Source organism: Chlamydotis macqueenii, chromosome 18, assembly GCF_036417535.1.
Source record: "Chlamydotis macqueenii isolate bChlMac1 chromosome 18, bChlMac1.mat, whole genome shotgun sequence".
NCBI lineage: Eukaryota > Metazoa > Chordata > Aves > Otidiformes > Otididae > Chlamydotis > Chlamydotis macqueenii.
The window spans coordinates 3,063,588-3,090,806 of NC_141573.1; the positions used below are offsets into that span (position 1 = coordinate 3,063,588).

General features: G+C 40.2%; 1 protein-coding gene across 1 annotated transcript in view; it reads right to left on the minus strand.

The window, feature by feature from the left end:
• Window positions 1-1,058: 1,058 nt before the first annotated feature.
• Window positions 1,059-27,219, minus strand: part of GNA13 (G protein subunit alpha 13) — a 30,042-nt gene continuing 3,881 nt past the window's right edge. Inside the window, exons 3-4 of the mRNA XM_086762085.1 lie at window positions 10,768-10,818; window positions 1,059-6,061 (exon numbers count right to left, since the gene is read on the minus strand). Of these exons, the coding sequence (XP_086618211.1) occupies window positions 5,489-6,061; window positions 10,768-10,818 (624 nt within the window). The 3' untranslated portion in view covers window positions 1,059-5,488. The remainder of the gene's footprint in view (window positions 6,062-10,767; window positions 10,819-27,219) is intronic.

The window sequence follows — 27,219 nt, forward strand, 5'->3', positions numbered from 1 at the left end:
GATCTGTTGAGTTCTAGATGTTGTTACTTCTACCGCTCAAGGTAGCTGACTGCATCTCAGGAAATAAGATCCAAGAAAAAAAAAAAAAGCTTTCAAAAAAAACCTAGAGATTGGTTTTCAAAGTCAGAGCAACATCACAAATGGTGTTCATTTGATAGAAGTGTTTCAGTGCAAAAAAAAAGCGGTCAGCAGCTGAGGCTGTGATTCTGCAGAAACGACCCCACCGAGGAACAGGCGGAATCCAAACTGCACTGCAGAGCTGGTTAAGGTTTTTAACTCCCAGTTTCAGTGCGCTGAGGTGACTCCTTCCCACTGTGAACACTGCTCTCCACAAGGCAGAGGCTAGGGGAGAGCGTGCAGGTTCCTACTAATCCACAGCAACGTGCACATACACTAGGATTTTTAGTTTATGTATTCCCATTATCAAGGCAAACACTCAAGTCAAGCACTAACTCTACAAACACGAATGACCTGGTCTGACTGTTTTCAGAGATTTAGTGTCCGCAGCATGCCAGCCAAATCCGAGGGCTGTTGTGGGAAGTGATGCATCTCAGGCCTATGAAAACTGACAGGGAGAAATCAATGTTTTGCTGCAAAACATTGCTTCATATTGCAGCCAGTTGCAAAACAGCCAGTTATCCACTTCTAGAGGAGATGGAGACAGAGGCTGGCTTATTCAGAAAACAGCTTTAAAAAAAAAAAAATCTAACTCGGCAATATTGAGATACATCATTTATACAGAGGCTTGCCACTTACGTCAGAAGACGCACGAGTGTCATCAATATTTTAAATATTGAGTGGCACACTGGTTGTGAAACGCAGGGCAGCAGCTTCCTTTTACCTCGCGACTGGACAGCAGTGCTCAGGCAGAACGAGAACCCGGCCGAGCCCTTTTAGCAGAGAGCTTGCCGGAGAGCAGAGACCGACTATCACATACTTCATTTGAAACAGCAGATGTGGCAGGAGCAGAACAGCTGGCCCTAGCCAGCCAACAAAAACCGTCCGTTGGCTGCCTCCACACATTATTAATTCGAAAAAATAATTTCATAATACCAACATGAGGCTGTATACGTTTATTCATCGTCAGTAATTTTTGTACACAAGGCAAATATTAATAGCTGAAAGGCAACACTTCTGGAGAGTATGTACAGAGCAATGTACAAGCAAGTGTAAGAGGCTTTAAACTATTAACCAATTGAACAGTTTTGTAAAAAGGAAGTGATGCTATTTCTTCTAACACCTCCCTTAGAAATAATTTATTGCCAATCTTAAACCAAAGCAAGGAGGAAAAAAAAAAATTTACAATAAAAAGTAGTCCCTGGAAAGTTTATAAAAAGTTAAACATATAAAATTGTAAGCCACAAACATTTATACAAAGCTAATACAAATCTTGGTTTTGTTAAAGATCTATGAAGTTGTTACAAAATATATTTTTACATAAAGGCTTCACGTAAGGTAAGCTCTCACTGCTACTGAAAGCGCAGGAAAGCGGTTTTAAATAGTCTGCAATTCAACTTATTTTCAAGTACAATGCAAAGAAATTGCAAAATGGCACTGTATTGCAATGCTGTGTAATTTAAAAAGTATGTTAATGGTACCATCAAACAGACAAGACCTGTAAAGTTAACTTGTGAACAACTCAGTATGGCATGAAACTTCTGGTCATTTTGAAACAGGAAATGTTATTGTTGGAAAATGAACCTTCTGCAACCGTCCTTAAAGTGAAACAACCAAAGGAACCTTCTGATGGCAACAGACACGTCAAACGTGCACAGTTCTCGGTCTTTAAGCAGTGAGTTGCTCCCAAACGCGATGAGCAGATGCAGATTGACCAAGCTGTCTGGGACTGATCACAAAATACTCTTACTAGCCAAGTGTCACGAAGCTTGAAACACCCACTTGATCTGAGCAATGTGCTAGGATAATTCTGATGGGCAAAAATTTAAAGCTACTTACTAGACAAATGAGTCCAATATACAGCCTTGGAGATCAAGGAACCCACCTGACTTTTTTTTTTTTTTTTTTCCAAAAAGCAGATATTCTAGAAGAAAGCTTAAGTTTTACACAAACTGATGGCTTACGCTCCCACATACAATATATAAAAAAAAAACGTAAAATTTTTAAAGCCCTGATGAACAGCCACAGTTTTCAGGTATCAACCAACTACGTTTAACACACTGCAGCAGAGAACAGTCGCTAAAACACCAATTTCACCTTCAAGTACAGGAAGGCTGTACGAGACAGTGGTATATCTCCATACGGTCAGTGATCTTTTTAACAGAGCTCACCCCCTCAAAGTGAACTAAGAAAGTTTAGGGAAACTTGATTTTCTACCTGCTTTCCCACCTTCTCTAGAAATATGTCCTCACCTTGTACCACAAACTGCTTTACATGAACAAGCCTCGCTCTTACTAGCCAACTGTGACTCATTTGTTTGCTTCAGGATAAAAATCAGTCTGTTCAAAACATCAATCCTTCAGCTCTTGTACCAAAATTATATCCTGCTATAAAGAAATAATATTTAGAAACAAATCTAAAAAGAAACACAACCGTACATGCTGCGCTTCTTTTCAGGTAGCTAATGAAGAGGAAGTCTGAGCATGGAAAAGCCCAACATTGGTTCGGTTTGTTTAGCCGGTACGTTAACATAGGAACCACATAAACAGTCACATCAAGGTCAACCGCCCCACCCCCTCTGAAGAAGCGGGAGTGAGAAACACAGGCGAGTGATTCGACTCAGTCATTTCATTAAAATAATTCATTTCTGCCTGAGATTCTTATAGTGCTCATCTACCAGGGCCTACCTTGTCAGAAGTGACCCACCATCGCGGGCTCCACCTCGCTACCTTACAGGCCCTGGTGTTCACAGGGAAAGTGATCTAAAAGGATTAAAAACTGGTTTTATGTGTTGGCTCAGGGGAGAAGCCGGCTGAATATTTTTCCCACTTTAGCTAACGTCAGAAGTGCCCAGTGCCTTGCTGGAACTATGTCCTTGGACTGACATCAGTTCTGAGGATCTTTAGTAAAATTAAAAGGTCCCTTGACCAAAAATTCAACATTTTACATAAACAAATTTGTTTAGACAAATTCCTGGTAATCTTCATATCATCCACTATCCAGTCTTCAGTCTTTTCTGCAATCAGCTAGCCTGAAATCCTGCAAAACACATACTACAGATCTTCTCCAAATTAATTATTTTAATCAGAGCAGAGGTAAGTTTCTTTTCAAAAAAGATACCTGTTCAGGCAACCATCAGCAATGGAAAAAACCAAACCTATTACTCTTGTTGACTAAACAAGGGCATGAATTTCTTCAATTTCTGCTTTCCAACAGTGGACTTTGAGGCTACTAGACAGAGGTTTGTTGTCTGCTCATGTAGCATTTATAGCTCAACTGAATCAACCTGTCATCCTTCTCCAAAGAGGTAAATTGAGAACTTGGACTCTCACTACAGGCATGTGGTCCCATCCTTTAAACAGCCTCACGAGCCTTTTTTGAGGTCTCCAGTTCATCACCCTTCTTGAACTGCTCACACATGACCTGAAGACATCAAACCAGAAGCCTTGATGTTCAAAAAGGAGGGAAAATCAACATTAAATATTCCCATCTAAAGATTCTATTTATCCTCCTGACATCGGTGTTGCTCCCAGACTTTCTGTTTATGTTTAGATTATGCACTGTGTCTTCTCCTGAGCTCTTTTCACAATTCTTTCCTCCCAAAACAGTGCCTTATCGCAGAAATCGCAGACTCATCTATGACTACCCATGGAATGATATAAAAAAATAGAGGTCTTTCAAAGCACCTAACTAAATAAAAATACACTATTCCCCCTCTACTGGCAGGAGAATGAGGTACGGAGATGTTAATACAACTTACAATCACAGTAAGTAAAAGGCTAAGTTCAGAAGACAGGCAGCTTTCCTATGTCCTAGCAGGGACACTGCTCCAAGCAGCGAGAATTATCGCTTGCCACGCGTGCGGTATGTTAAAAGTTCATTTAGGCACGTATTGGCCAGCATCATGATCCACAGGAATTGGCCAGTTCCACGGGTTAAAGTGGCAAGCTGAACCGCCTACATGACACTACAGTCTGGGGGAAGCTTGGTGACGGCACTACTTTTTAAAACACAAGCTCACAAGCTTATTCTCATTTTGTAGGATGTTGTGCGGTGGGTGAGGACTTCTGCGCAAGAAGTATTTTTTATTATTTTTTTTTTTTAATGACATGGCAATGGTAACAACCCCTCCCAAAAAAAGAAAATGAAACCGCAATGGAACTTTTGGTAAAATATTCTTAGTCACAAGCAGCACTCTGGAGTACGCTGTGCAACATATTTGGCTCAAGTACACTTAGGATTGCTAGACCCAACTGGAAAGTCTTGGAAAGAACCTCATCAGCCGAAGCATGTTCTGCTGTGATGTGTTCTTTTTCCAGAAGAAAACATTCATCTTCATGGTGTCAGCTACACAAGGCCTCTGCTGGAAACACGTATGCTCACATAAGGCCACTGAAAATACCGTAGGAGGACAGAACACAAGGAGGCACTTAGGTTTGCAAGTACTTCTATCCATCACCAAATGCCTTCTGATTAAGGTGAGGCACGCTGTTAAGAAGTCACGAAGAAAGTAAAAATGAACTAGTGCTATACCAAAGCGCTTCAAGAACAGGTAGGGTACCTACACGTCACATCTGGTTAGTGAAGATAAGAAATACAAGTTTAGCTTGCTCCCCCTTCCCACATCAGAATTTGAAGAGGACCGTATCATAGTGCGCGGTGCTTCGCCATGGCTCCAAGGCGTACGTACAATGCGAGAGAGTGAAACCGTGTGCTGTGCCGTTCACTAATTCCTCGTCACTAGACTTCTACCTGCGCTAGTACTTCCTGCCAGACAGGTCTGAAGCTCCCAATCTAAGTCTTTTTAAAGCACCTCCTAGTCAAACCTCATGCAAAGATTTAGACTTAAACAGGAAGTACGTTACAGCCAGGAATCCTAGCTTCAGATGATTCCAGCAGGGGATTTATGGGATTTCTAACCAACAATAGACCTGAGAAATAAGTCAGCTATGGTATCACAGTCTTCATAATGAAGTTAGATGTGAAAACTTTCTCCCCACCCCCCCCCCCCCAAAATCACTGCAACAATCTAACCATTGCAACCGTTTCACTGAAGTTTGAACTTGGAATTCTGAAGGTGGAATGAATTTTCTAGGGTAATACGCATGTTCTTAAAAGGTCGAATTTATCACTTTACAGGTAACTTAGACATAGGTCTGCTATAAAATTACAACTGGAGTCAACTTGAAGCTACACTGGAAGAGATTAAGCCTGAATTCCTGCAGAAATTGGCAATAATGTGTTCAGCAGCAGCTTTTAGCCACATATCAAGAAGTCTGACAGGATCTGGATTTCTCTACTCCTGCTGTAAACTTCTAGTTAAAAAAACCAACACACAAAAGTTACTCAAATAAAAATGTCTTTTTGCACATCACTGTAACATAAGCTGCTTGAGGTTGTCGTGAAGGATGGTATCCTTGACATCGCGGAAAACTAGCCGGATGTTTTCTGTGTTAATAGCAGTGGTGAAGTGGTGGTAGAGGGGCTTCTGCTGCTGGTCCCGGCGTTTAGTACGAAAACAATCCACCAGGAATTTCTGGACATCTGTTAAGCAGTGGGGATCCCCTTCAAACTCTGGAAAATAGTCTTTGATGCTCACTTTTTGTACTTTTTCCTCAAGCAAGTCCGTCTTATTTAAGAAGAGAATGATTGAGACGTTGCTGAAAACCCGGTTATTGACTATTGTTTCAAAAATGTTCAGGGATTCCGTAAGGCGATTCGTTTGCCGATCCTCCATAAGCACTTGGTCAAATTCACTCGAGGAAACAAGGAAGAGTATTGATGTGACACTGTCAAAGCATTCGAACCAACGTTTCCGTTCTGACCTTTGGCCACCTACATCAACCATTTTGAAAGGAACATTTTTTATTTCAAAGTCGTACTCATGAATCCCTTTTGTGGGTTTTCGTGCCAGCAGTATATCTTGCTGTGAGGGGAGATAATCCTAAAAAAAAAAAAATAAAGCAGAGTTTGCCAGTTAGGATACAAGTCACAGGTATGGTGATCACAGCTGACTTGCAATCGAGAGGAAAGCTTGCAGAGGAACAGCGTGAGGTTTTAAATAAACATACACATGTATGTACATTTATATGCTAACACTGAAGCATTTTGGAAAGATCTACAGTCCAAAGCAGGAGACGCACCCAATATTAAATCAAAACATGTGCCCTAGAGAACTTAAGCTTTCTATCTGCCACATGACAAGGATCCATAAACAACCCGAGCGGTGTACCATCAATTCCTCAGGCCAGTTTCCCTCATTCTGGATTACTTTATACATCATTCATCCTCGTCCCACGAAGCTGGGAAACACGCTGGCTGCCAACACCGCAATGCGGCAAATGGGGTCTAAACCAGGCTTCTCAGACCCGTAACCGCAGCACTATCCCATCCTAACTGTGGGCGCTCAGTTCCTCCCATGTTCTCCTGCATTCTGCATGACAGCTTCTAGAAAATAAAGAGCTGCTCCGCTAAGTTATGTTCAAGGCAATCAATTATTCCAGAACAGTGAAATCTAAGCAGCTTTCTGTTTGTGCCATGGATCTTTTGCATCCAGCTTTATCGGTCTAAAAAGTCACTTCTATTAGCTGTGTGCCACACCTGTGAGCTCACATAGCCCGGTTTTGTCCAAAACACACCGTGCAAGTAGTAGAACAGAAGAAGAAACGGGCAGCTGAGGACAGCAGCCTCCTCCCAGTAGCCCAGCCTAGGAGGGCAGGCGAGACAGTTGTACTCTGAAGTTCTCCAGTCCACCTTTTCTCCCAGAATTAAACAGGCAGGATAAGTGGTTTTTTACAATTTTTTTGACTGTTACACAGTCATCACCAACGGATGCAGATGCTAACACGAAGAGGAATTCTTATTAGTCAGCTTTCAACAGTATGAAATTCAAGACTCATACTGGGGATTTCTTCATTCTTAGAATTACACTTTTGCATACGGTCCAAGTCTTTCTGCTATTTAAAAAATGCATTTGTAACAGACAGCTGGCTGACCGTGAAGTTTAAAGCTTTGTTGTTCGCTTGTTATGGAAACTCTTCCTTACATTTTTCCAGCATTTCTCACAACTTCAAAGAGAGTGATTTAGGTTTTAGAGTTGGAATTTTAGTGTCCTCTTAGTGAATGATCTACAATCTTCCTTTGACAGTGCCAGTTACCAGACTTTGAGCTTTTATAAAGATGTGTAAGACCATGGTCCAGAAAGTCTAATTCAACTATAAGCTGGTGCAGGGGGAACAAACACACAACTACATGGTTATTTAAATACTAGTATTCCAAGTTTAAGGCAACTGGGCAAGTTTGATCCACAGCCATTATGAAAGCAATTTTAAAAATCATGAAGTGAGGGTAATGTTTCAAAACCTCAAGGATCACTTTGCTTTGCAATGTAAGCTCAAAAGTGAAACTAGCTATAGAGAGAGACTGTTTTGTTTGAACTCCCAGGTTTCTTTACTTGAGCTGCCCATGACTAAAGCACTGACTTTTAGCGTGGCACAAATAAAACAGCTCTGTGAAGCACAAGCTCCCCACCCTGCACATTTTGCTGTAGCGCTATTACACACCCAAAATCCGTACCACCTATATCTGCAGGAGAACTCAACTGCTAAAGCAGTATCACATGCTCTCCAAACTGAGCAACAGACATGTGCTTCTACCCCCCTTGTCCAACTACAGAAGCAATTTTAAAGGGTAGTAAGATTTTTCTCTTTATCTGTTAAATTTACCTTGGCTCTTTTCTACCAAAAATTGTTAGAGAGGGAAAACAATCAGCGGAACAGAGCAATGACTGTATCAAATGTCACTGGGTACATGCGAAGGGATTTTGAGGAAAGCAGACTGTTAACATCTAAGCAAGAGAATGTCGCAGGTTCAACACTTATTCCATCTTTCAAACAGGAACATGTAATCTTTTGTTATTCAGGAAGTTAGTCTCAAACTCTCAGAACAAAACCAGAAAGTCTCAGGAAAGCTCAGAAGTGACTGAAATTCTTAAAGAAAGTAAATAAAGAAAATCAATTAATACAACAGACAAAGCCATATATACCTTCAATGCTGAAAAAGAGCACCAAACAAACTCTCCTGGGAGTTGGCCTGTACTGTTTATTCAGTAGCACTTTCAAGAACAAGAGCTTATGCCCAGAATTCCTGACAAATTCCCTCTCGAGTATTACTACTCATTTAAACTTCCTTCTACACTTGCAATCACGAATAAAACCCTTTCAAGTGCTTTCAAGCTCCACATGCACAAAAGACCTACCACGTTTTAAACCAGATGATGGCTACTCTGATGCAACAGTCCGCAAATGAGAGCACTAGAAGTCAAGTGCTCAGTATACAGCCATCATTTGGCTACAGGAAACTAAATACAGCAATCCTAAGAAACCTCCCAGTATTTGAGTTATCTTTCTGAAGGATAACTATGTTTTTTCTCTCATGCCCAGATCTTTGGGATACTAGCAGCTGGCCACTGTAACAGTTCTGAACTAGCCCCTTTCTCCCTGTTGATCCCCTTCCCCATATCTGAAGAGTGCAGCATTAGGTGAGTATTTTCCTGAGTATTATTTTCAGTGTCCGTTCAACGTTTTGCCATTGTCAGTCAGTACTTCTCTTGCAAGCATCGCCAAGCACACTCTCCTTTTCTACACTTTGCCCAGTCTTCTATGTTGACTGTTTTCTTATTCACTTTCTATGATTCTTCCTTTTTTTTTTTGTGAGTAGGGAAAGTTTGTTGGTTTTTTGTTTTATTTTCTGTGCAGCTCCATTCGCCTGCAAGCACAGCTCTTCCCAAGCATACATATTGATTCTGACTCAGAACACGTGCTTTCCTCCTGAACTGTCTCCTTCCTCAAATTCACTACAGTCTGTTTTCTTCTAAAGGACTTATTGCTGTTACCAGGTATCTCTTTTGGCTATCACATCACTGTTTGCCTAGTTAAAATTAGAATTTAAGGCATTAATAAGATCCAATCACACCATGGAAAGCAATGTCTCTGAGATATTTTGAACAGATACAGTCTGCACTGGCAGTAGAAATAACAACAAACAGTTGCAAAGAATCCAGCCGATCCCACGTCTATATGCCAGCCAGCTACTCTTATTTCGCTGATTCGATTAAATCTGGACACGAAGTTCTCTTCCCTACACGCTGTTATCATCAGCTCCCTTTTGGCAAGAGGCACATGAATCGCAGGTCTCTCTGCTTATAAACAATTCAGCTGCAGGCCTGCCTAGCTGTATCAGATAACAGATAAGAATAGTAAAATACTTACATTAATACAGTTTGGGAAAACAATCACTAGACAAATCTTGCATATAGATAAGAATAAACCAGAAGCAGCTATCAAATCCTTCACTCAGTAATAAAACTTAGCTAGCACTCTTTCCACAAAGACCTAACATTTTCTATGTCAGCAGACCTTGAAAAGTCTCTCTGTATCTCAACACTATTTGGTCTAATTTTAAACCGGAAATACAGTAATTCAGAACTCAGCGTTCCCACAGTAACATCACACCCACAAGATGTGTGTGTATAAAAAGATTTTTAAAATAGTGACTTCAGCTTGCATGCTTTAATTAAAGAATGGACCAAGGTTTCTAATAAAGAACTTTGAAAAGAAGCTGCAAAAATCTTCACCCAGATGTGTGCAAGTGTGTGGGGAAAAAAAAAAAAAAACCACAAAAAAACCCTTGGAAACTAAAGTGCATTGGATTCAAAGACCTGGAGAAATCTACCATTAGCAGAAAGTTTAGCAGTCCATTAAAGTGAGTGCAGTTCTTATTGCCTTATGACTCAAGACCAAATCACAATTTAGAGAGCGAATGCTGGAGTTCTCAAGCAAGATAACTGGAAAGCACACGCATTCTGCAAGATGATCACCAGTGCTCTAGACAGAAAAATGATAGTTCAAAGCAGAAAAATATTCTGGCTTAAAATTAAGTTTCTAATCTGTTAAAGGCAAAAATAATGAAATTAAGCATGATGTAACAGGATTCAATTGAAGCGGTTTGGATTTCTTCATCATTTGTTAGCCATCAGCTGGAAATGACCATGGAGAAATTCCTCCCCATGGAGTTCAAGCTAGCATCTCATTTTAAAGGCAGTTTTTCCACGTGCCACTTCTGCAACACACGACTAACACATATCAGCATACAACTTCACTATTCAAGCAGTAATCAACATTTCTATCAAAACTATTCTACAGAAATTTCTGCTTTTTCCCCAGAGAAAAAAGATTTTACTCTGTCGCAAGTTTGTTTATTTCAAAGTAGATGCTAGAGAAAGGTACCTCTGACCTGCGCGCTGATTTAACTTAGTGCTCCTAACTGGATATGCAAAACCAGAAGCAGTTCTTTCTGGATACCAGTCAGTGCTGAAGTGCTACTTTAACACTCTCCTGACTAGACGAGCATTTGTACCTCGCTTTATGTTCAATTTCTACAGAAGTTTTATTTCTAGAAATTCTCTTAGCCCTCACATTGCCCTGTATTTTTGACCTATCAGTGATGAACTGCTGAGACAGTGGAACAGTCGAAGTTAACTGAAGTTATTTGAGTAGACACTAATTATATTTCATCTGTTTAAAACCCAGAGATCACAAAGACTACTTAAAACTCAAGACTGAAAAGAAAAAAAAACAAAACAAAACTTACTTGTTCTCCAAGTTTATCCAAGTTGTCCAAGAAATACTTTACAGATTCCCCCTAAAAACAAAGCAAATGGTTATTTGATTAAGTGGCACACTTAATCCCAATAGTTTACATTCTGAAGTCCAGTTAATTTATCAAAATCTAGATTTAAGTGTTGTAAGCTTTAATCACTATCATTTTTCTAAGCGGCTATCCTAAGAACACAATTGACCTTTTATTTCCAGGCCAGTTAAATACTTAAGCTTAAAAGCACAGGTAGGCACATTTACAATAGCTAAATTCTTTCCAAGTTTATTATTCCAAGTATATTGCTATATAAATCCCACAGTGTTACCCACAGGGAGTATCAACAAAGCAACCACACCTTCATTATTAAAAGCTACATTCAATCATTCTAGTCCTTTGAAGAGTCCGCACATACAGGCATTCAGCTCCAGGGATTAATCACTGGAGAGAAGTTGATTTATAACTGCATTGCCATACGATCCCATTCATACAGGTACTTCCCCTGAGCACGGAAAATGACTGGCAGAATAGAGGATGAGAAACCACAGCAGATGAAGCGTTTTACTAAGCTTTCTATCAGAGATCCAGTTGGACAAGACCCTCTTACTCTGGGAGTAACGAACATAGCTCCGTGCTGCCATACTGCATGATATCACACCTGCTGTACAGGTTACCTTCCAGAATCAAGACATCACTGTCCTTGCAAATAGTAACTGCAGTTTTTAATCCCTCCAGTAACGCAAAACACTTTTTACAGTAAGCCTGAACTATGGTCAACTCTCCAGAACGCTGTTAGGGTGGTGGGATTAAGGAAGAACTCTTACAAGGATGGTGCTGAACATGAGTTCACTCACCATACGTAATATCCTGATTGAATTGATTGCAAAGGAAAGTAGTACCTTTTTAGGATTCTCAGCATCAGGACAGAAGCAGAAACGTGCTTCCTTTTGAAAGCTCTTGATTACCAAGCTATAACTTATTTACTTTATAGTAAATACAGAAAAGAAACCATCTGTCCTTTCACTCTGTGGGTGGAAGAGCAAGAATTGACTGAATTTTCTTGATGAGAAATTCATGAAGCATCCAAGGCTGCGGTGACTACATCTAAGACAAGTGAATTAGGACAGCAGTTACACCCTGATAATGGCTTCCCCTCACTTGAATCTGAACTCTGCAAACTTATCTAGGAAGAATATCAAACCTCAGTATTAAACTGTGTCATCTAAGCAGCAGTAAAGTAGGGTAGGGCAAATAACAGTCCAAAAAGGGTTCTGGCAGACACATAAGCCAGGTACCTTTGCAATTTTTCCAGGTACTAAAAAAAGTTACATAATATAAGTAGATACTGCACCTTCACCTGTGCAATTTGAACACCAACTTTTAATTAGGCAAGATTGGGACTCTGGTTTAAACATGCCTTGTGCTCGACACACCTGCAGGGAAAGAGCTCAACACAGTTCTACCTTATCTACCTTCTAAATAAGGCTTAATGTTACCGATTTCCTCCAGGATGACAAACTGCAGCTTTCACACTAACCATTTTAAAGTCTGGTGGCGCACAGCAGCAACTGCTTGCAATGACAGCAGTATTTTATACCTACATCTTTTTCAGCACTTCAGAAATCTGTTCTAGCTTCCATCCTGTAAGGAAAGCGTAGGCAGAAAAGCATTCCTATTTAATAGAAAATAAAAATAGACAACTTTGCACAAATCTATCAAGCTTCCCAAGCAGGAGTAAGAGGAACAGAATTGATGCCTTCCAAGTACTAAGACCACTGCCTGTAGCTGAATGTTAAGACAAAAGAAGGTTTAAGGTCAGATTTAATTTCTTTTTTAGGTCCTAGTAGGAGCTGGCAACTGTCCCTCTCCCACAAGACTACGTACAAACTTCAGTCATTAGGTGGAGGTATTTGTTCTAGAATAGCTGGGCCTCAGAGGCTGTAACTATGCATGGATGAATATTTATTTTAATCTTGGATAGCTCTCTTTTATACTACATACAGCAATGCCTACTCCCTAAAACAGCATTAACTCGGTAGTAATGGAATGCACGAGGTGCCACCTCTCCTTTAAGTCCCGGCGCCTACTGGGGCTGCAATGGATTGAGCAGTTGGAGCAGACAAGTAAGCCACAGCCTGTGAAAGTCACAAAACACCCCCAGAAGCAGGTTCCCAGAAGAGGGGATTTCCTGACAACATGAATGCAAAACACATCGGCCTGCAGCAACAGCAACGCTCTCGAGCCACACATCCAACAGCAAACTGCCAGAAATGACACTGAGAAGACAGCCTAGCTTTCTAGGCTGCCATGTATCAAAGTCAATGACAGCCAAACATCAAGGTGGCCATTCTGAAACTCAGACTTAAACTAAGCAGTCACTTACAAGCATAATACAGTTAATAATAAAGCAGTGATACACCAGTTTCGGTATATCACTCTTCGGCTCACTCACTGGGTTCTTCCCTTATGAAAAATCTATTCAGACAACTAATGTGACACAGCAAGTGCGTGCAATCAAGTGCAATCAACATGATTCAACTCTGTATTTAAGGATAGAAGTTGTTCAATCATTGGCTTTTATCAATTTGCATGGTATCAAGAACTTATAACAGCTTCAAATTCATAATCTGTTCTTCCAGCACATTCAGACACCCCTCCATATCATACAGCTAGCGACAAGTGGTAATTTTCTATCTAACCTGGACATCTTTATAGTAGCAGGCGAAGCTCTGCTAACTACAGGTGCTCGTGAACAGCAAACTACCCCAACTAACAGATTGTTATCAGAATGCGCTGCTGTACAACTGATGACTTTTGACCCATTTTAAACAAGCTTCAAAAAGGCGGCATTACAAAGTAACCAAGCAAGACTTCCGCTCCTTTTCCAAAGGAGTGAACCTACGTCTTTCATGCAGTAATGTAGAGAAACCCACTGAAAAACCGACCACACAGCAACCAAGGAAAGCCTTAACGCCAGCAATTGTTAAAACTCAGTAAGAAAATGATCTTATCACAATCCTATACAACAACAGCTCCAAAGACAGTTTCTGTGTCAGGCTGCTTTTCCTTGATACTTAGATACAGAACTAGACCTCCCTCTGTAAATCGATGATACTGGCTATATTTAAACTGCTGTACTCAACAAGACAGTTATTGCATTCTAAAATTTCCCTTTAGACAAACTGTAAACTCTCTGGTTTACCCGAGATGACTATAAAAGAGAAACTGGGTTTCCCCACTCTGCCCCACTAACTCCAGTGTGGCTCACCGCGTCCAGCCCCTGCCACGTGGCTGCCGCAGCAGTCAATCAGCTGCCGTCACGCCACAGAGCCACGCCAAGGACAAAAATTAATAGGAGACTGACAAATCGCAGGATCTGCCCCCATTAAAAAACTCTATAGCTCTCCATTACATTCGCATTCTCTTCACACTCATGTTCTGCGAAGACACACAACGGAAATTTAAATTAACGATCTAGTTAAAAAAATATAGTGATGTGAAGGTCTTCATTTAGTTGCAGGTGAACTTGGTTTTTTTTAAATGCAGGTGAACCCTTTAAAGTCATTTTTACAGTTGAGCGGTTCTGAACTGCAAATTTCTGAAGCATGGCAGAAGGTCGCCAATGACCTGTTACACTGCAGGAACCATACCATTGAGCCCGCTTCCTTCTGCTTAACTTAGAACACAGGCCCAAAGCTGCCACCCTAAGTGACAAAGCCAAAGGCAGGACTGAGCACATCTCTCATACACGTGTTGACGTGCTGCAATAAAGTAAACTTATTGAAAACACACCAATACAACAGAATGAACGGCCTACACATTAGCTTCAAAGATCTTCCGGCGTTATGTGACTGCGCTTGTGCTCTTTTAATACGGTATTAAAATACAGCATATCAGATTTTAAGCAATCATTCTGATTGCCTGTAGAAGATGACCTTTTTTGTCCAGATGGAGCATACACATCTCAGCTGCGGCCCTTCAGCCTCCTCCTGATTCAGAAATGCATGTAAACCACAGGAAGTTGACTGTTAAATAACTTTATTCATAACTGTCAAGTATTCCATTTTCAGAAAGGTTTGATTCAAAACAGCTTGTGTGCCTCCTGGGGTCTTGTGATCCTTACTGAAGAAAGCCACGCCAAGTCATTTCATGGTGAGCACACAAGTGATTTACAAGAAAACACAACTAAATCATATTCTTATCAAGGTGCTTGGTGTTGCAACAACAGCTTCCCTTACAACACCGCATTTGAGTAGCCTTGCTCATGTCTGTAGAGCGAAGTATCTCAAGTTTGATGTAACGCACCCTTCCTACAAAGCCAGGATTACAGCACATATTAGTCATTTACCTCTAAGACAATAGTGTATTGTAGCTGCTCGTGTGGTCTTCTGAAATAAACTACCTTTTATAAACAAAACATGGCACAGAGAAAGATTGCTGTCTAAAATGTTGCTAGTTAGTGCCTAAAGCAAAGTAACCACAAAAATATTTTTTGAGAAGGGGAAAAAAAAAAAAAAAAAAAAAAAGAGACGACATGAAATACACAACAAATGAACACATCTTTTAAATGCAGGAAGTGGCACCGATTTATTTGGTTTCCATGAAAACAATGTCAGTAATTTAAATATGATTTGTTGAAACCTTAGCATAGCTAAATGGCTTTTTAGTTGTTCTAGGGGAACATAGACACTAAATTTTTTTCCAATAGCAATCACCTTAAAAAAAAAAAAAAGAAAAAAAAAAGAAAAAAAAAGAGAGAGAGAAAAAGCATCAAATAAAGATGTGGTCATCACAAGGTTTAAGGAAAAAAATGTAGAATTTCAAACCATCTACATTCAGCTGCAAGTTCAGTGGAACATACTGAACTGACAAGATGTATTAAGTATCTGAAAGAATAAATTAGATCTTTAAAGAAAATAGGAGCTATAACTTAGTAACTCTAGATTAGAATTATAGGAACCACCAAACATTTTCTATTCCTGACCTTACTTGAATTTCTGGGAAAAGAGAAACAAAGAATTCCTATCTTATTTATTAAAAACTCCACAAAACCACAAACAAAAACAACAAAAAGCTTTTTTAAAAGCCTTGTTTAGAATAAGAACAGGTAGCTACAATGTTGTTAGGCTGGCATGTACATCTCTAAATTGACATGCAAACCAAACCATCCATAACACGGGAAAAGCAGCTGGAAGAAAGAAAGATGATGGAGGAATAAGCAGAGCCTTAAAATTCTGCATCTCACAGCACCTTAGTAATCCTTATAGCACACACTTCGTTATATGTATACATTTTTTCCTGTTAGATGCTTAACCAGATAAATCCATATCTGAGGATTTCGTCAAATACAGAGAAAAGAATCTCTAACCTTTATTTTCTTGACACGCCAGCCCAAGCTTATTCAAAAGAAAACTGACTGCAAATCAATACTGCTGCTACTAAAGTTTCATCAGATGTCTTCTGAAATTTCAGTAATATGCACCCACACATAGTTAATGGCAAAATGTTGTAGTCAAATCAATGCAGATTTCCTAGTGGGAGAGCTATTAGACAGCACTACAACCTCCTCCCCTCTGCCCAAGTGTCCGACGTCCAGACCATCACACAAAAGAGGCAGATGACCCAGATGATACATCTATGCTGACAATGCACCTAGCCCTATGTTATCAAGCTCAAATCCACAGTTGTCTGATTGCTAGACCAGTAGAAGTTGAACCAAGTCTTATGTCAACACATTGAATTGCTTTAGTTTCTTTTACTGGCCTCATACTTGGAGGTAAATAAAATAATCTTAGTTCCTTCACAGCTTTCAGGTTTCTACAAACTAACTTCTCTCACGAGCCATTTCTCCCAGCGCTTTCTAATGAGGATTCCCCTTCCAAACAGAACAGGACAAACTTCTACACATTCATACCTATAGCTTGATCAATCAAGGAACTAAATTAAAAAAAAAAAAAAAAAAAAAAAAAAAAGATACTTTCCCTATTTCATAGTAGCAATTCAGCAACTTGCTTGATATCTCCTAAGGTGAGGTGAAACAATTTGTTTCCCAATTGCCACTCCTGTGCTCTAACACTTGAAACAGAGTTCTCCGTTTAAGCAGCAGTTTTATTAGCAGTGTTTTGTGAATTTACAATAAGCATATATGATAAATAATTCTTAATAAAGGTGCCAAAGGTATTTAAGGAAAACTGTTGAGATAAGCAACAGTGTATTTACATACCAAACTGCAAGTCTGGGTCTAAATATTTGAGAGCGCGCTAACAGAAAACACATTTCCTGGAGAGAAGTATGTTTCCTTTCTCTAAGTGTTAATTATGGCTGAAGTTATGTTAAAACCAGCATAGACTGGTACTCCCGCCAAACAAAGTAGTCCCCATTTATGCCCACATGAGCATTACTGCAGCCATGTGCAGAGCAGCCAACGGTTAAGCTAATCCCTGCCTCCCCAAAAAGGGAGGGCAAACTGCTTTAAAATGGCACTGCTGCCAGTGGAAGCACCAACGGAGCAGCCTTAAAAGGGCTAAAGCAGAGATACCGTACGTCAAAGGGCTAAAGCACAGACGCTGTCTGTCACGATCAGGCATTTCAGGAGCTCCTAGCTTCTTTCTCTCCAGCTCAACCACCTGAATAGTCATTTTAAATCTGATCTGCACATTTTCAAAGATATAATTTAAGTACATTGAGATGAATTGCTGCTCCTTTGTAAGACTGGATCGTTTCTGACACAGGCTAAATTTGCTTATACAGGAGTACAAAATAATCCTGTTCTCCACCAATACGTGTCACAAGTGCGTCACAGCTCATTCTACCTCTGCTGACAGCACTATCCTATTTCCTCTTTTCAGCACTTCCTGCGTGCAGCTCGAGTTGTACTGGACTTTTTTCAAAGCAATCAGAACTGCATCAGGCAGTGTAGAAGTGAAACCTGTCTTACGTTCAGTCACACAAACTGAGTATCTGTCCTAAAAAAAGGAAAGGTTAAAATCCTGACTCACTGAAGTAATCTTTTGTAAAACCTCTTGACAGCAGAGCAGAATTTGTATTCAGAACAGTTGCATTACTTTGGGTGGAGGGTGCTCAACAGCATGAAGCTACAAAAGCACCAAGAAAGAAAGGAGTCACACTAAGTTTATTTCATGACTGACATCTTTATCTTGCATAATGGTGTTAACAAAGAAAGGTGAAGGAGTTTAAGAAGGGTTTTAACCCAATAATATCCCTTTAATCTATTATCCTCTATTTAGCATGTAATCCAATTAATCCATAATTCTCAAAATGTGGACAACAAACAGAGGAAGACAGAGCACGCCAACCTGAGCCCTTGCACCAAGACTACCCAGCAGCATCTGCAAGCTGGGTACCCAGGAGCATCTGCTACGGCTGCCTTGCCCAAACAGTTGTGAGTAAGAGAGGAGATAAGCCGAGCCACGTGCAAGTCAGTCTAGAACTAAATACTCCAAATAAGGCTCCAGTATCAGCTGTTTCTCCTTCTTGCACTTAATTTAGTGTTGCACTCAAAGTGCCTCACTCACTTACACAATTCAGACTCAGATTTTCTCCAATCAGTAGAGCATTTCCATGGTTTAAGATACAACGTGCTACCCCAATTAGCCAAATGAAGACATGAGCAAGCCCTAACAAGAACTTAATCCACATACTAGCATATCACAGAGCAAACTGTTCCAGTTTCGAATTACTTTCCTAAGAGGCAAAGAAATCTAGTTTCATTTTTCTTAGCTAGGTATCCCTCCCCTTTCCTGAAGAAGGGATGTAACTGCCAGATTCTTAACAAAACTAGCTTAAAAATACGAAAATTCACTACAGCTTTTAGGCATGAAGCAGCATCCCATTAAAGCCTACAGAACAACAATTTATTCCACACAAGGCACTTCGTTATCATACTTCCAACTCATTCTGAAAGACTACTTGGAAACTAGGCTGTGTCATATTCTAAAAACAGCTGGGAATTTTAAGAAACTACGTAGCTTTTGAGTTGTATGAAATGATACTCCATTTGTACAACTCAAGAGCAAAATCCAAGAATCTGCTGAAACTCTTTCCCACAGTTAAAGCCTCTAGGAATACACAACATTTATCCCAGTGCGTCATTCTCCCTAGGATCACCAATGCTTCCAAATATGAATATACTTTTGACAAGGCATGGAGCGAGAGGACAAGAGGGAATGGCTTTAAACTGGCAAAGGGCAGCTTTAGATCAGGCATAAAGAAAAAATTATTTACTGTGAGGGTGGTGGGGCGCTGGCACAGGCTGCCCAGAGAAGCTGTGGGTGCCCCGTCCCTGGCAGCGTTCAGGGCCAGGTCGGACGGGGCTCTGAGCGCCCTGGTCCCGTGGAAGGTGTCCCTGCCCAGGGCAGGGGGGTCGGAACGGGGTGAGCTTTCAGGTCTCTTCCAAACCAAACCATTCTATGAAGCAAACTCATGTCTACTGCAGCACCTTCTAGAGATCAGAGCCAGGTTAGGAAATGCAGTAAATGGCATATCGGACACAACACATGCAAAACTAGAGCATCTAACGAAGATGCTTCTGTTTGCCAGAACCTGAACAGGAATTAATCCATGAAAGCAAATTAGGACATGCTGACTACAAGATCAGGTGCACTTTCTTTCTTCAAAGATCTTTTTACTCTTGGCTCAGTAAGTATTTGCAATCCAAACTTCTCTTCCAGCAAGTTTACTTTAGGAAAGGCACTGATACTTTGCAAAAGATTTTCAAGTTTCATTGATGAAACAAACCTCCTAAGTCATGGCACACAGGCAGACCTAGAAGTCATAAGAATATGTACTGACCAAGAAGAAAAAGCCACTTCCCAATTATTATTTACACTCTGGGAAGCATCTATATAAACTTCAGATGTTTTGCACACAAAACAGGCTGGAACCAGACTGTAAACATTTGCTCTTCTTTCAGTGCACTGACCCACTGGCTCCATGACTTCATGTGTTTGCAACTCAATCTGCATTTAATCTAACGCTGAAGCAGTAGTGAGTCTGCAAATCTGCCATCCATCATTTAGAGCTTTACTTGCTTCCAAGTTGTACAAGACTGGCGAAGGCTCCCAAAACCATGACAAATATTTGGCACGTGGAAACATATCAGCACTAAAACTGGCCATAGTGAACTTTAAGATGCTTGAAAAGCCCATTACTGCACACTCTAAACTAAATCACAACATTTCAAAAGCACAGCCCTGCACTAGATACCGATGAACACACCGAGGCATCCCTAGGAATCAGTTTTGAAGTATATTTAATTCCTATTTCAGCCTCATGAAAAATCCAGATGGCAAAATGCTTTTTAGTTCCTTCCTCTGCCCCAATTAGCAGAATCCATTTCAATTACGTTCTGATATTTTTGTTTGCAAACAGTGACATACTAGTATATCAGCTCTTGTTACAAGCCATCTGACAAGATTCAGTGATAATCTACTACATCTTGTGAAAGATCTACTTGTATCATTCATGAACGTTAATGTGTTTAAAAATTAATACAAGCTGTATCTACAGCACTCAAAGTAACAGTGAAGACTCAAGACTCACTATCAGCAGCAACATCAAACAGGCTGCAAAAATTTCACAGCACTTGTAGAATTTCATAGTAGAAATTAACTAAAAATAGAAAAAAAACCTAAAAAATTAATTACTAGAGCAACTATAACCGTTTGCTAGTGAAAATGGTTAAAGGTCCCAATATATTTCACATGTAAAATTTCAGTAGATCATCCTGCACTGAGGTGGTTGTTGTTCGGGGTTTGTTTGTTTGGTTTTTGGTTTTGTTTATTGTTTTTTACACACTATTTTGTGTAGGTATTTTGAATGATAGATGGTGTCAGTGTGTTTCCTCGCCTGGAAATTCTGCATCCTCTTTATTTGGTCACCAGCAGATGACCAAATACAGTCACGTGCCCAGGGAGAAGCGCTTTCAGACAGACTGCCGAGACTCCCATCGGTTTGTTTAAAATTATTTCTCCAGCATCATTAAACAAAAGAAAAAGATACAGAAACACCTGTGTGATTATGCACTCCTGTACCTCTCATCCATAAAAAAAATGTGGGGTCTTTTCAGTTCCTTGGTTAAGTGACTGAAGAGGAGCATGATATTCCAGTTATTTTAACTGAGGAGACTATGAAGTACTGGAAAAACACTTAAGGCACGAACGCCCATGACAGAGGAGCGTGCAGCATGGTACAGTGAATCAAGGGCTGTAGAAGTCAGCTCACTGTCTGTCACAGCTCAAAAATCTTCTTCTCTGAAATAGTTAAAGCTGTCAGTTATCGCGATGATGAATTCAGAGTGTTTTCTGTATTGAAAATTCCTCATTTTTTTTCTGTTGTCTGACCTGATGTTTACTGTTAATGCAGATACGCAAAGCGGACAACATACTGGAAATAATTTAGGACCCTCTTTAGCTGCTGACATAGTCTTAAATATTTTCTTTATTCACCATTTAATTTTGACCCATGAAATTACTTGTAGAGTATAAGGGCAAACTGCTAGTCTCCACAATTATTCACAGATTTTTACTTGGATTAATTACATTTATTGTTTGAGGCTACTAAGTTAAGTAATATTGTGTTCTATGACCCATTTATTCACCCGTAAGGTATCATAAAGAAAGCCTTCAGATTCCAGAGCAATACAAAATAGCACTTGGGATCAACTAGACTCCATCAGCACCATCAGTGATACCACTCACTGTTCTGTCAAAGGGCAGGCTCTGCACCTTCTGAAATTCCCAAATGATTTGTGGTAAATTGAGATACTTAAAAAAAAAAAAGCCAGTAGACACAATGCTGGTATGGAGATTACCTTGCTTTCTGCGTGAAACACTAGTACAATTATTCTACTGGTTTTCTTACATAGTAAAGTCAGCTGCACTTACATTTTCTCACATTTTCTTAAGTAACTTCCTCAGCTACCACAAGCTAAAGTTTCCTACCACTTTGCTGGCTCTGCCTAAGAGGTACAGCACAAACACAGAACATTTAGATAGCATTTATCACGAACTGGAGTTTAGGTCAATAAAGACAGCCACAACAGTCATCCAAACACAACCTGAATGTAACGTGTGCTCAGTAAGAGCAGACTTAACTAGCCTCTAAAGCTGAAGTCTTGTTACAGCAATCCTAGATCAGGGAACAGCAGCACAACTCAACACTGCCCCTGGCATCACACCTTAATCCTAAAGGATCCCGTATTTACATATGAAGAAGATCATTCCATATTCTTTGCCTCAGGTGCAAAATTAATTTCACCTATAGAGAGGAAGATCACAGCTGCATTCACACCACATGTTTCGCCAGCATGGAGATTTGCTGACAGCTATGAATACTGGGACTTTGTAGTGTAGATTGGGCTTCTATTTAATAAGTCATTTCTAAAAGGACAGAGAACAACGTACCCTTGCTACATGTAAATTCTGTGAAGCAATGTAATGAGGTGGTTCTACAGGTACTAACAAGTTGTATCTTGCAGGCTGGTAGCCAGCAAGGAAACGGGCTCTGAATGAACGCTCGTACCGAGGTCTCACGTTACACTGTAAGCAGCAGAAGCAGTAAAAGCTCACCTAAAACATTTGCGACAATTTAAAAGAATCTGCTGAGAACAGGTTCACACATTCAAGACGTATGAAAGGCCGAGAACGTCTCTTCTTCTGAACTCTTCAGAGGTTGCTGGTATGCACAGCATATTCAGAAAGGCACTTACATTTTACACTTATTTAATCAAGGCTGTTCTAGAAACCCAAATTTTTGCAAAAAGTAGGTCACCTTTTAGCCTTCTGCAACAAAGCATTTAGGAAACTAAGGCACACGATCAACACGACAACGCTTGTTCAAGACAGAGTACATATAAAAACACATCGCTCTGCTCCCACATTGTATTGTGAAAGCCAGCATTTTAAAAACAGTAGTTTCCCATAAACAGATATGTGGATTGAGTTTGAATTAAGAATTCCATCCTCAGAGGCTGCACTGAAACCACACAGAAGAGATCATACAAGGTCCAAAAAGCTGCTAGCACTCTTGGTTGGAAGACAACTCGGCATGCTGCTGCCTGGCACGTGTGTGCTGGAGTAACATGTGCACATCAAGACAGCTCTCGTTAAGAGACCCCTCAACCCGGAGCCACATCTGCACTCAAAAATAATACTAACAAATAAAGAAAAACATAAAAATTAAAAACAGTAACATTCAAAGAAAAATTAAGGCAGAGATGTTCTTCAGTAAAATCAGACCAGCCTGCACTACAGCTGGCAATGTAAGACCACTCCTCTCCAAACACTTCACTATTTTACTGCTAACAAGAAAAGTCAGCAGGCAGGAAAGGGAGAACGGTGGAAAGGGAGGGCAGTCCCAGAAACAGCCTTTCAAGGCACAGTAACTCACAGAGGCTGATATAGTAATCCTAATCCCAATTTGGAAAATAAAAAAAATAGCACTCAGTGTTAAATTAGTATAAAAGTTCACCTGAAGATCATTCAGCTCAATTAAAATATTGCTGTCAATCCCCACTACCAAAGCGCTAGTATACACATTGAAGAGTTTCTGGCAACAAACCAGGAACAAGGAAACTCAAGCCTTCTCATTGTCTGACTCTAGTGTTAATCCCTATATGAAGCCTTATTAATACAAGCTCAAAGCCAGCACTATCTTCTCACTGGGGCAGGAAAAGCAGCAAGTCCTGAAGAAGTCTGAATATTTTCTATGGATCTGAACATCTCATTTTTAAGTATAAATCTGCAAAGCACTTTTCTTCCCATAGTTATAGCAACAATCTTTTATAAATCCTTTTCATATAAAGACCAAAAGATGGCAAGTAGCTCAAACCTTTCCAAGGGCTTTAAGGAGTCATGCTCACTGTACACATGCCATCCTGTGATTTGATGTTTGGCAGACCTATTGATTGGGGAAAAGAGGGGAAAATAGTTCATATTTCAATACATACAAAGCAGCAGTTTTTTGTTTTTCACCACTAACATTTAAGCAACATTCAGTGTAATTACAACATTGTATTTAAATAAAGTAACTCTGAATTATATGATTAAGTGCCCAAATAGTCAATGCACGTGTTTACAGCAACGCTGGGTGACTGGGTCTCATATCCGTAACGAAGAAGATTCTTCTCAGTCTGAGAAACTTTCTACCGACTGTTTATGCACTCAAGCATGTCCTAATAGAAGCACCACCTACACACTTCAAGCAGAAACAGAGCGGGAGGACGGAACATGCAATCCCAGAACCAAGAGGAGATCTTGGAAAAGGAGGAGGAAAGACATCTCTACCCCCAAACTTAAAGGGTGTGGGGAGGCTGCAGAGGATGAATCCTGGGAGGAATATCAACACATTACAGAGGGCACAAGCTGTTGAAAGGCTTCTGAAATTCCGTGTCACAAATACGGTGTAGGTGCTTTTAATGAACAACAGATAAGCTACACTTTTCCAGGCTCTACACTTGTGACTTCAGAGAGATGCTGAAGCACTGACCTCTCAAGTGGGCATCCACAGTCGAGAAAGAGGAAGACCTCAACATCTGGCAACTTACTCAGGCTCCAAACACAACTGACCTCAACAGGATCACTACTCTCTAATCAAGCACGTTTCAAGGACATGTTACCTATACACCTCAAAGAATGGTAAATTTTGCTAATACTTTGCAGCGGCCATTTGAGTACTCATCATTTCCAGTAGAGCTAATGTAATGTTCTCATACGTACAACAGCCTCATCAACATTCAGAGGCAGAACCCAGAAAAGTCCAAGCAGAATAAAATAAAAAATGATCTTCCAGTAAACTCTCCAAAATACTACTCTGCAACAGAAAAACGCTTCAGAGAAGCTGCAGCAAAAGTAGCAGCAGAACTTTGAGCTGAACACGCCTTTTCCTGTCTTCTATAATCTGATCTAGCACTTGCAGACATGTCGCAGAAGTAAACAGGATCCAGAGGTACATGCATATCCTACCATCCTTACTGTATCATCTATGTCTGCAGTTCTACACAAACGCGCACAGAGTAAAGAGCCATCGCTGCCCCTGCGCGTCGCAGGTTCACGGCATAAAAAACCAACAACAGTCAGCGTAATTTGCAAGTAGGGCAAAGAGTCTCTATCTGAAGATCAACAACTGCTCACAGCAAACATCCAAACCCACCCAAAAGTTACCTTTAACAAGAACAAACCTTTAATACATACAAACCTATGTATCTGAGCAACTCAGCTCTCATCCCACTTTTCCATTCTCGGAGAATTAGAAGACTCCTGGAGACTACTTCAAAACACTTGTCTGTTAACAACTCTCGCAGCGAATTCAAGGAATGCAAATTCACAGCAAATGCACTGAAGTGAGAGGCTGTGTACAACAGTACTCTTACTCAGAAGTGCTTTCCTTGGTGTTACTGGATATGCAGCACCAGCATTAGACGCTCCTCAGCTGTCAGTACCTCAAAGCAAATCTCAATGAGAACAAAAAAAATCTTTACAACCACGTAACTGAATAGCTCACAAGCATTAATATAAAGCCTTGGAAATGTCTAGCTAAATCAGTTTGTGTGTTGTAGAATTAAGATAATTCTTAATTATCTTAATTTCAAGAGATTTTTACCAGAAATCAACTTGCAATGAGAAATCTGAAATGTGAATGCCAGAAAGCGTGAGGCTGATTCAGACTAACTCTGTCACTAAGCCAGGTTAGCCATTTGACTAGAGGCCATAAGAGAAATAAGCTTGACACGTGAAGGACGGAAAGCTTGAGGACAATCAGAATCCTAAGTGTAAGTTACAGAAACTAAGCTACAGAGCCAAAACAGTCTTTGGTTAACAGCGTTAGTGGAACTACCACCCGAATGACTTCAGTTTGTAACAAAATTTGAGGGATTATAATATTAACCACTTGAGAAGCATTAAGGTGGCATATATTGCACTAAGCTGCAATTAGCTCCTTCCAGTTTTAAAGCACTACACAAGTGTGAGCTAACGAATTTTCATAAATACTGTTGTTAATGGCCAGAAGGCCCCCATTTTTATACCAAGGAAAAAAAATGAGCATTGACTATCCCCATGACCACTTAGGTTAACAAAATGAGGAAGGACACTCCAGTGAACCAGGCATGGAAACGCTGATTTCTAATTCCATTAATAGACAACCAAGTTCTGCTTTTTCCCCTCTCACGCTGCTACAGAAAGATCACAGTGTTTCTTTAGGCTCCTGGCATCATCTCTGACATTGTAATTGAAAGAGGATGGAGAAAAATGAAAAAAAGCAAGAACAGCTCAATCATCTCTCACAAATGTACATGTATCTATATTTTAACCATACATATGCAGAAACTTTAATCTTAAACTCTCTTTCTCCCTATCTGTCCAAGCTACAAACAGCTCCTAGAACTACACACGCTTGCTTCCTTTCGAATTCCTACGTAAATGCTGACTTTTTTCACTCCTTATCCATCATTGCTCTGTTCTTCATTTGCTCACTTCTACCTTTGCCCCAAAGTGTCCTATTCCCACGACAAACGATACTTTCCTAGCATTCCTGCCTGTTCTCTCCTAAGATGAACCATGTTTTTCAGTGCAGTGTCAAACTCGGTCCAGTGAAAAAAGTTAAAACTCATTCAGTCTGAAAACAAGTTAAGAGCATATGCAGTCAAATAAAACTCTTCTACCATGCTCAGTCCCAGCATTTTACACTTTAGTAAATGCCACGCTTCCCGCTCTCCTCAGCTAATGATTGCTGGTATCTCTCCTTCCATTACATTTTTTGCCACAAGCAGTGGAACTGAAGTAAAACAGTATTTTTCCTCTCATTCTCCATTCTACAACGCTAACAATTTTCAATCTTGAAGCCTTACTTCAAGAGTCAGTGCTCGACAGAACTGAACTGCCTGTGCCTCTTCCAACTTCCCCCTGCTCTCCCTCCTGACTCAGTATGGCTGTCACTCCCTCCTTAACCAGTTCTGTCTTCCTTCCATATGACGGCACGCATCTAAACTCTACGAACGCTCTTCTACAAAGTCTGTTAGCAGGTACACCAAAAACACGTACTGCTGTCAGGAGTCTTCCGACATTCTTCTGCTGCTCCCATGGAGCTCTGCCATGATTTAAACTGGAAGTTTACCGGGGTAAAATCAAGACTTCACAGTTGGCCAGCACTGATCACACTGCTTGCACTCAATACAATGACATCATTCAACTTTTTTTTTTTCCATGTTTATAACTTGGCACAAATATCTCAGACTGAGATTTTTGAAAGGATTTAGGAAATAAAGCAATATAAGTATAAATAAAGCATTCACCTTACTTTCAAAAAATAGTATTAGCACACTACTCAACTATTAAAAGCACTTAAAAAAAATCTTGAATTGTGTCTTAAACACAGCATGATCCATATATATTTTTGCAGGAATATTATACAGATTTAGGGATTTCCAAAAGA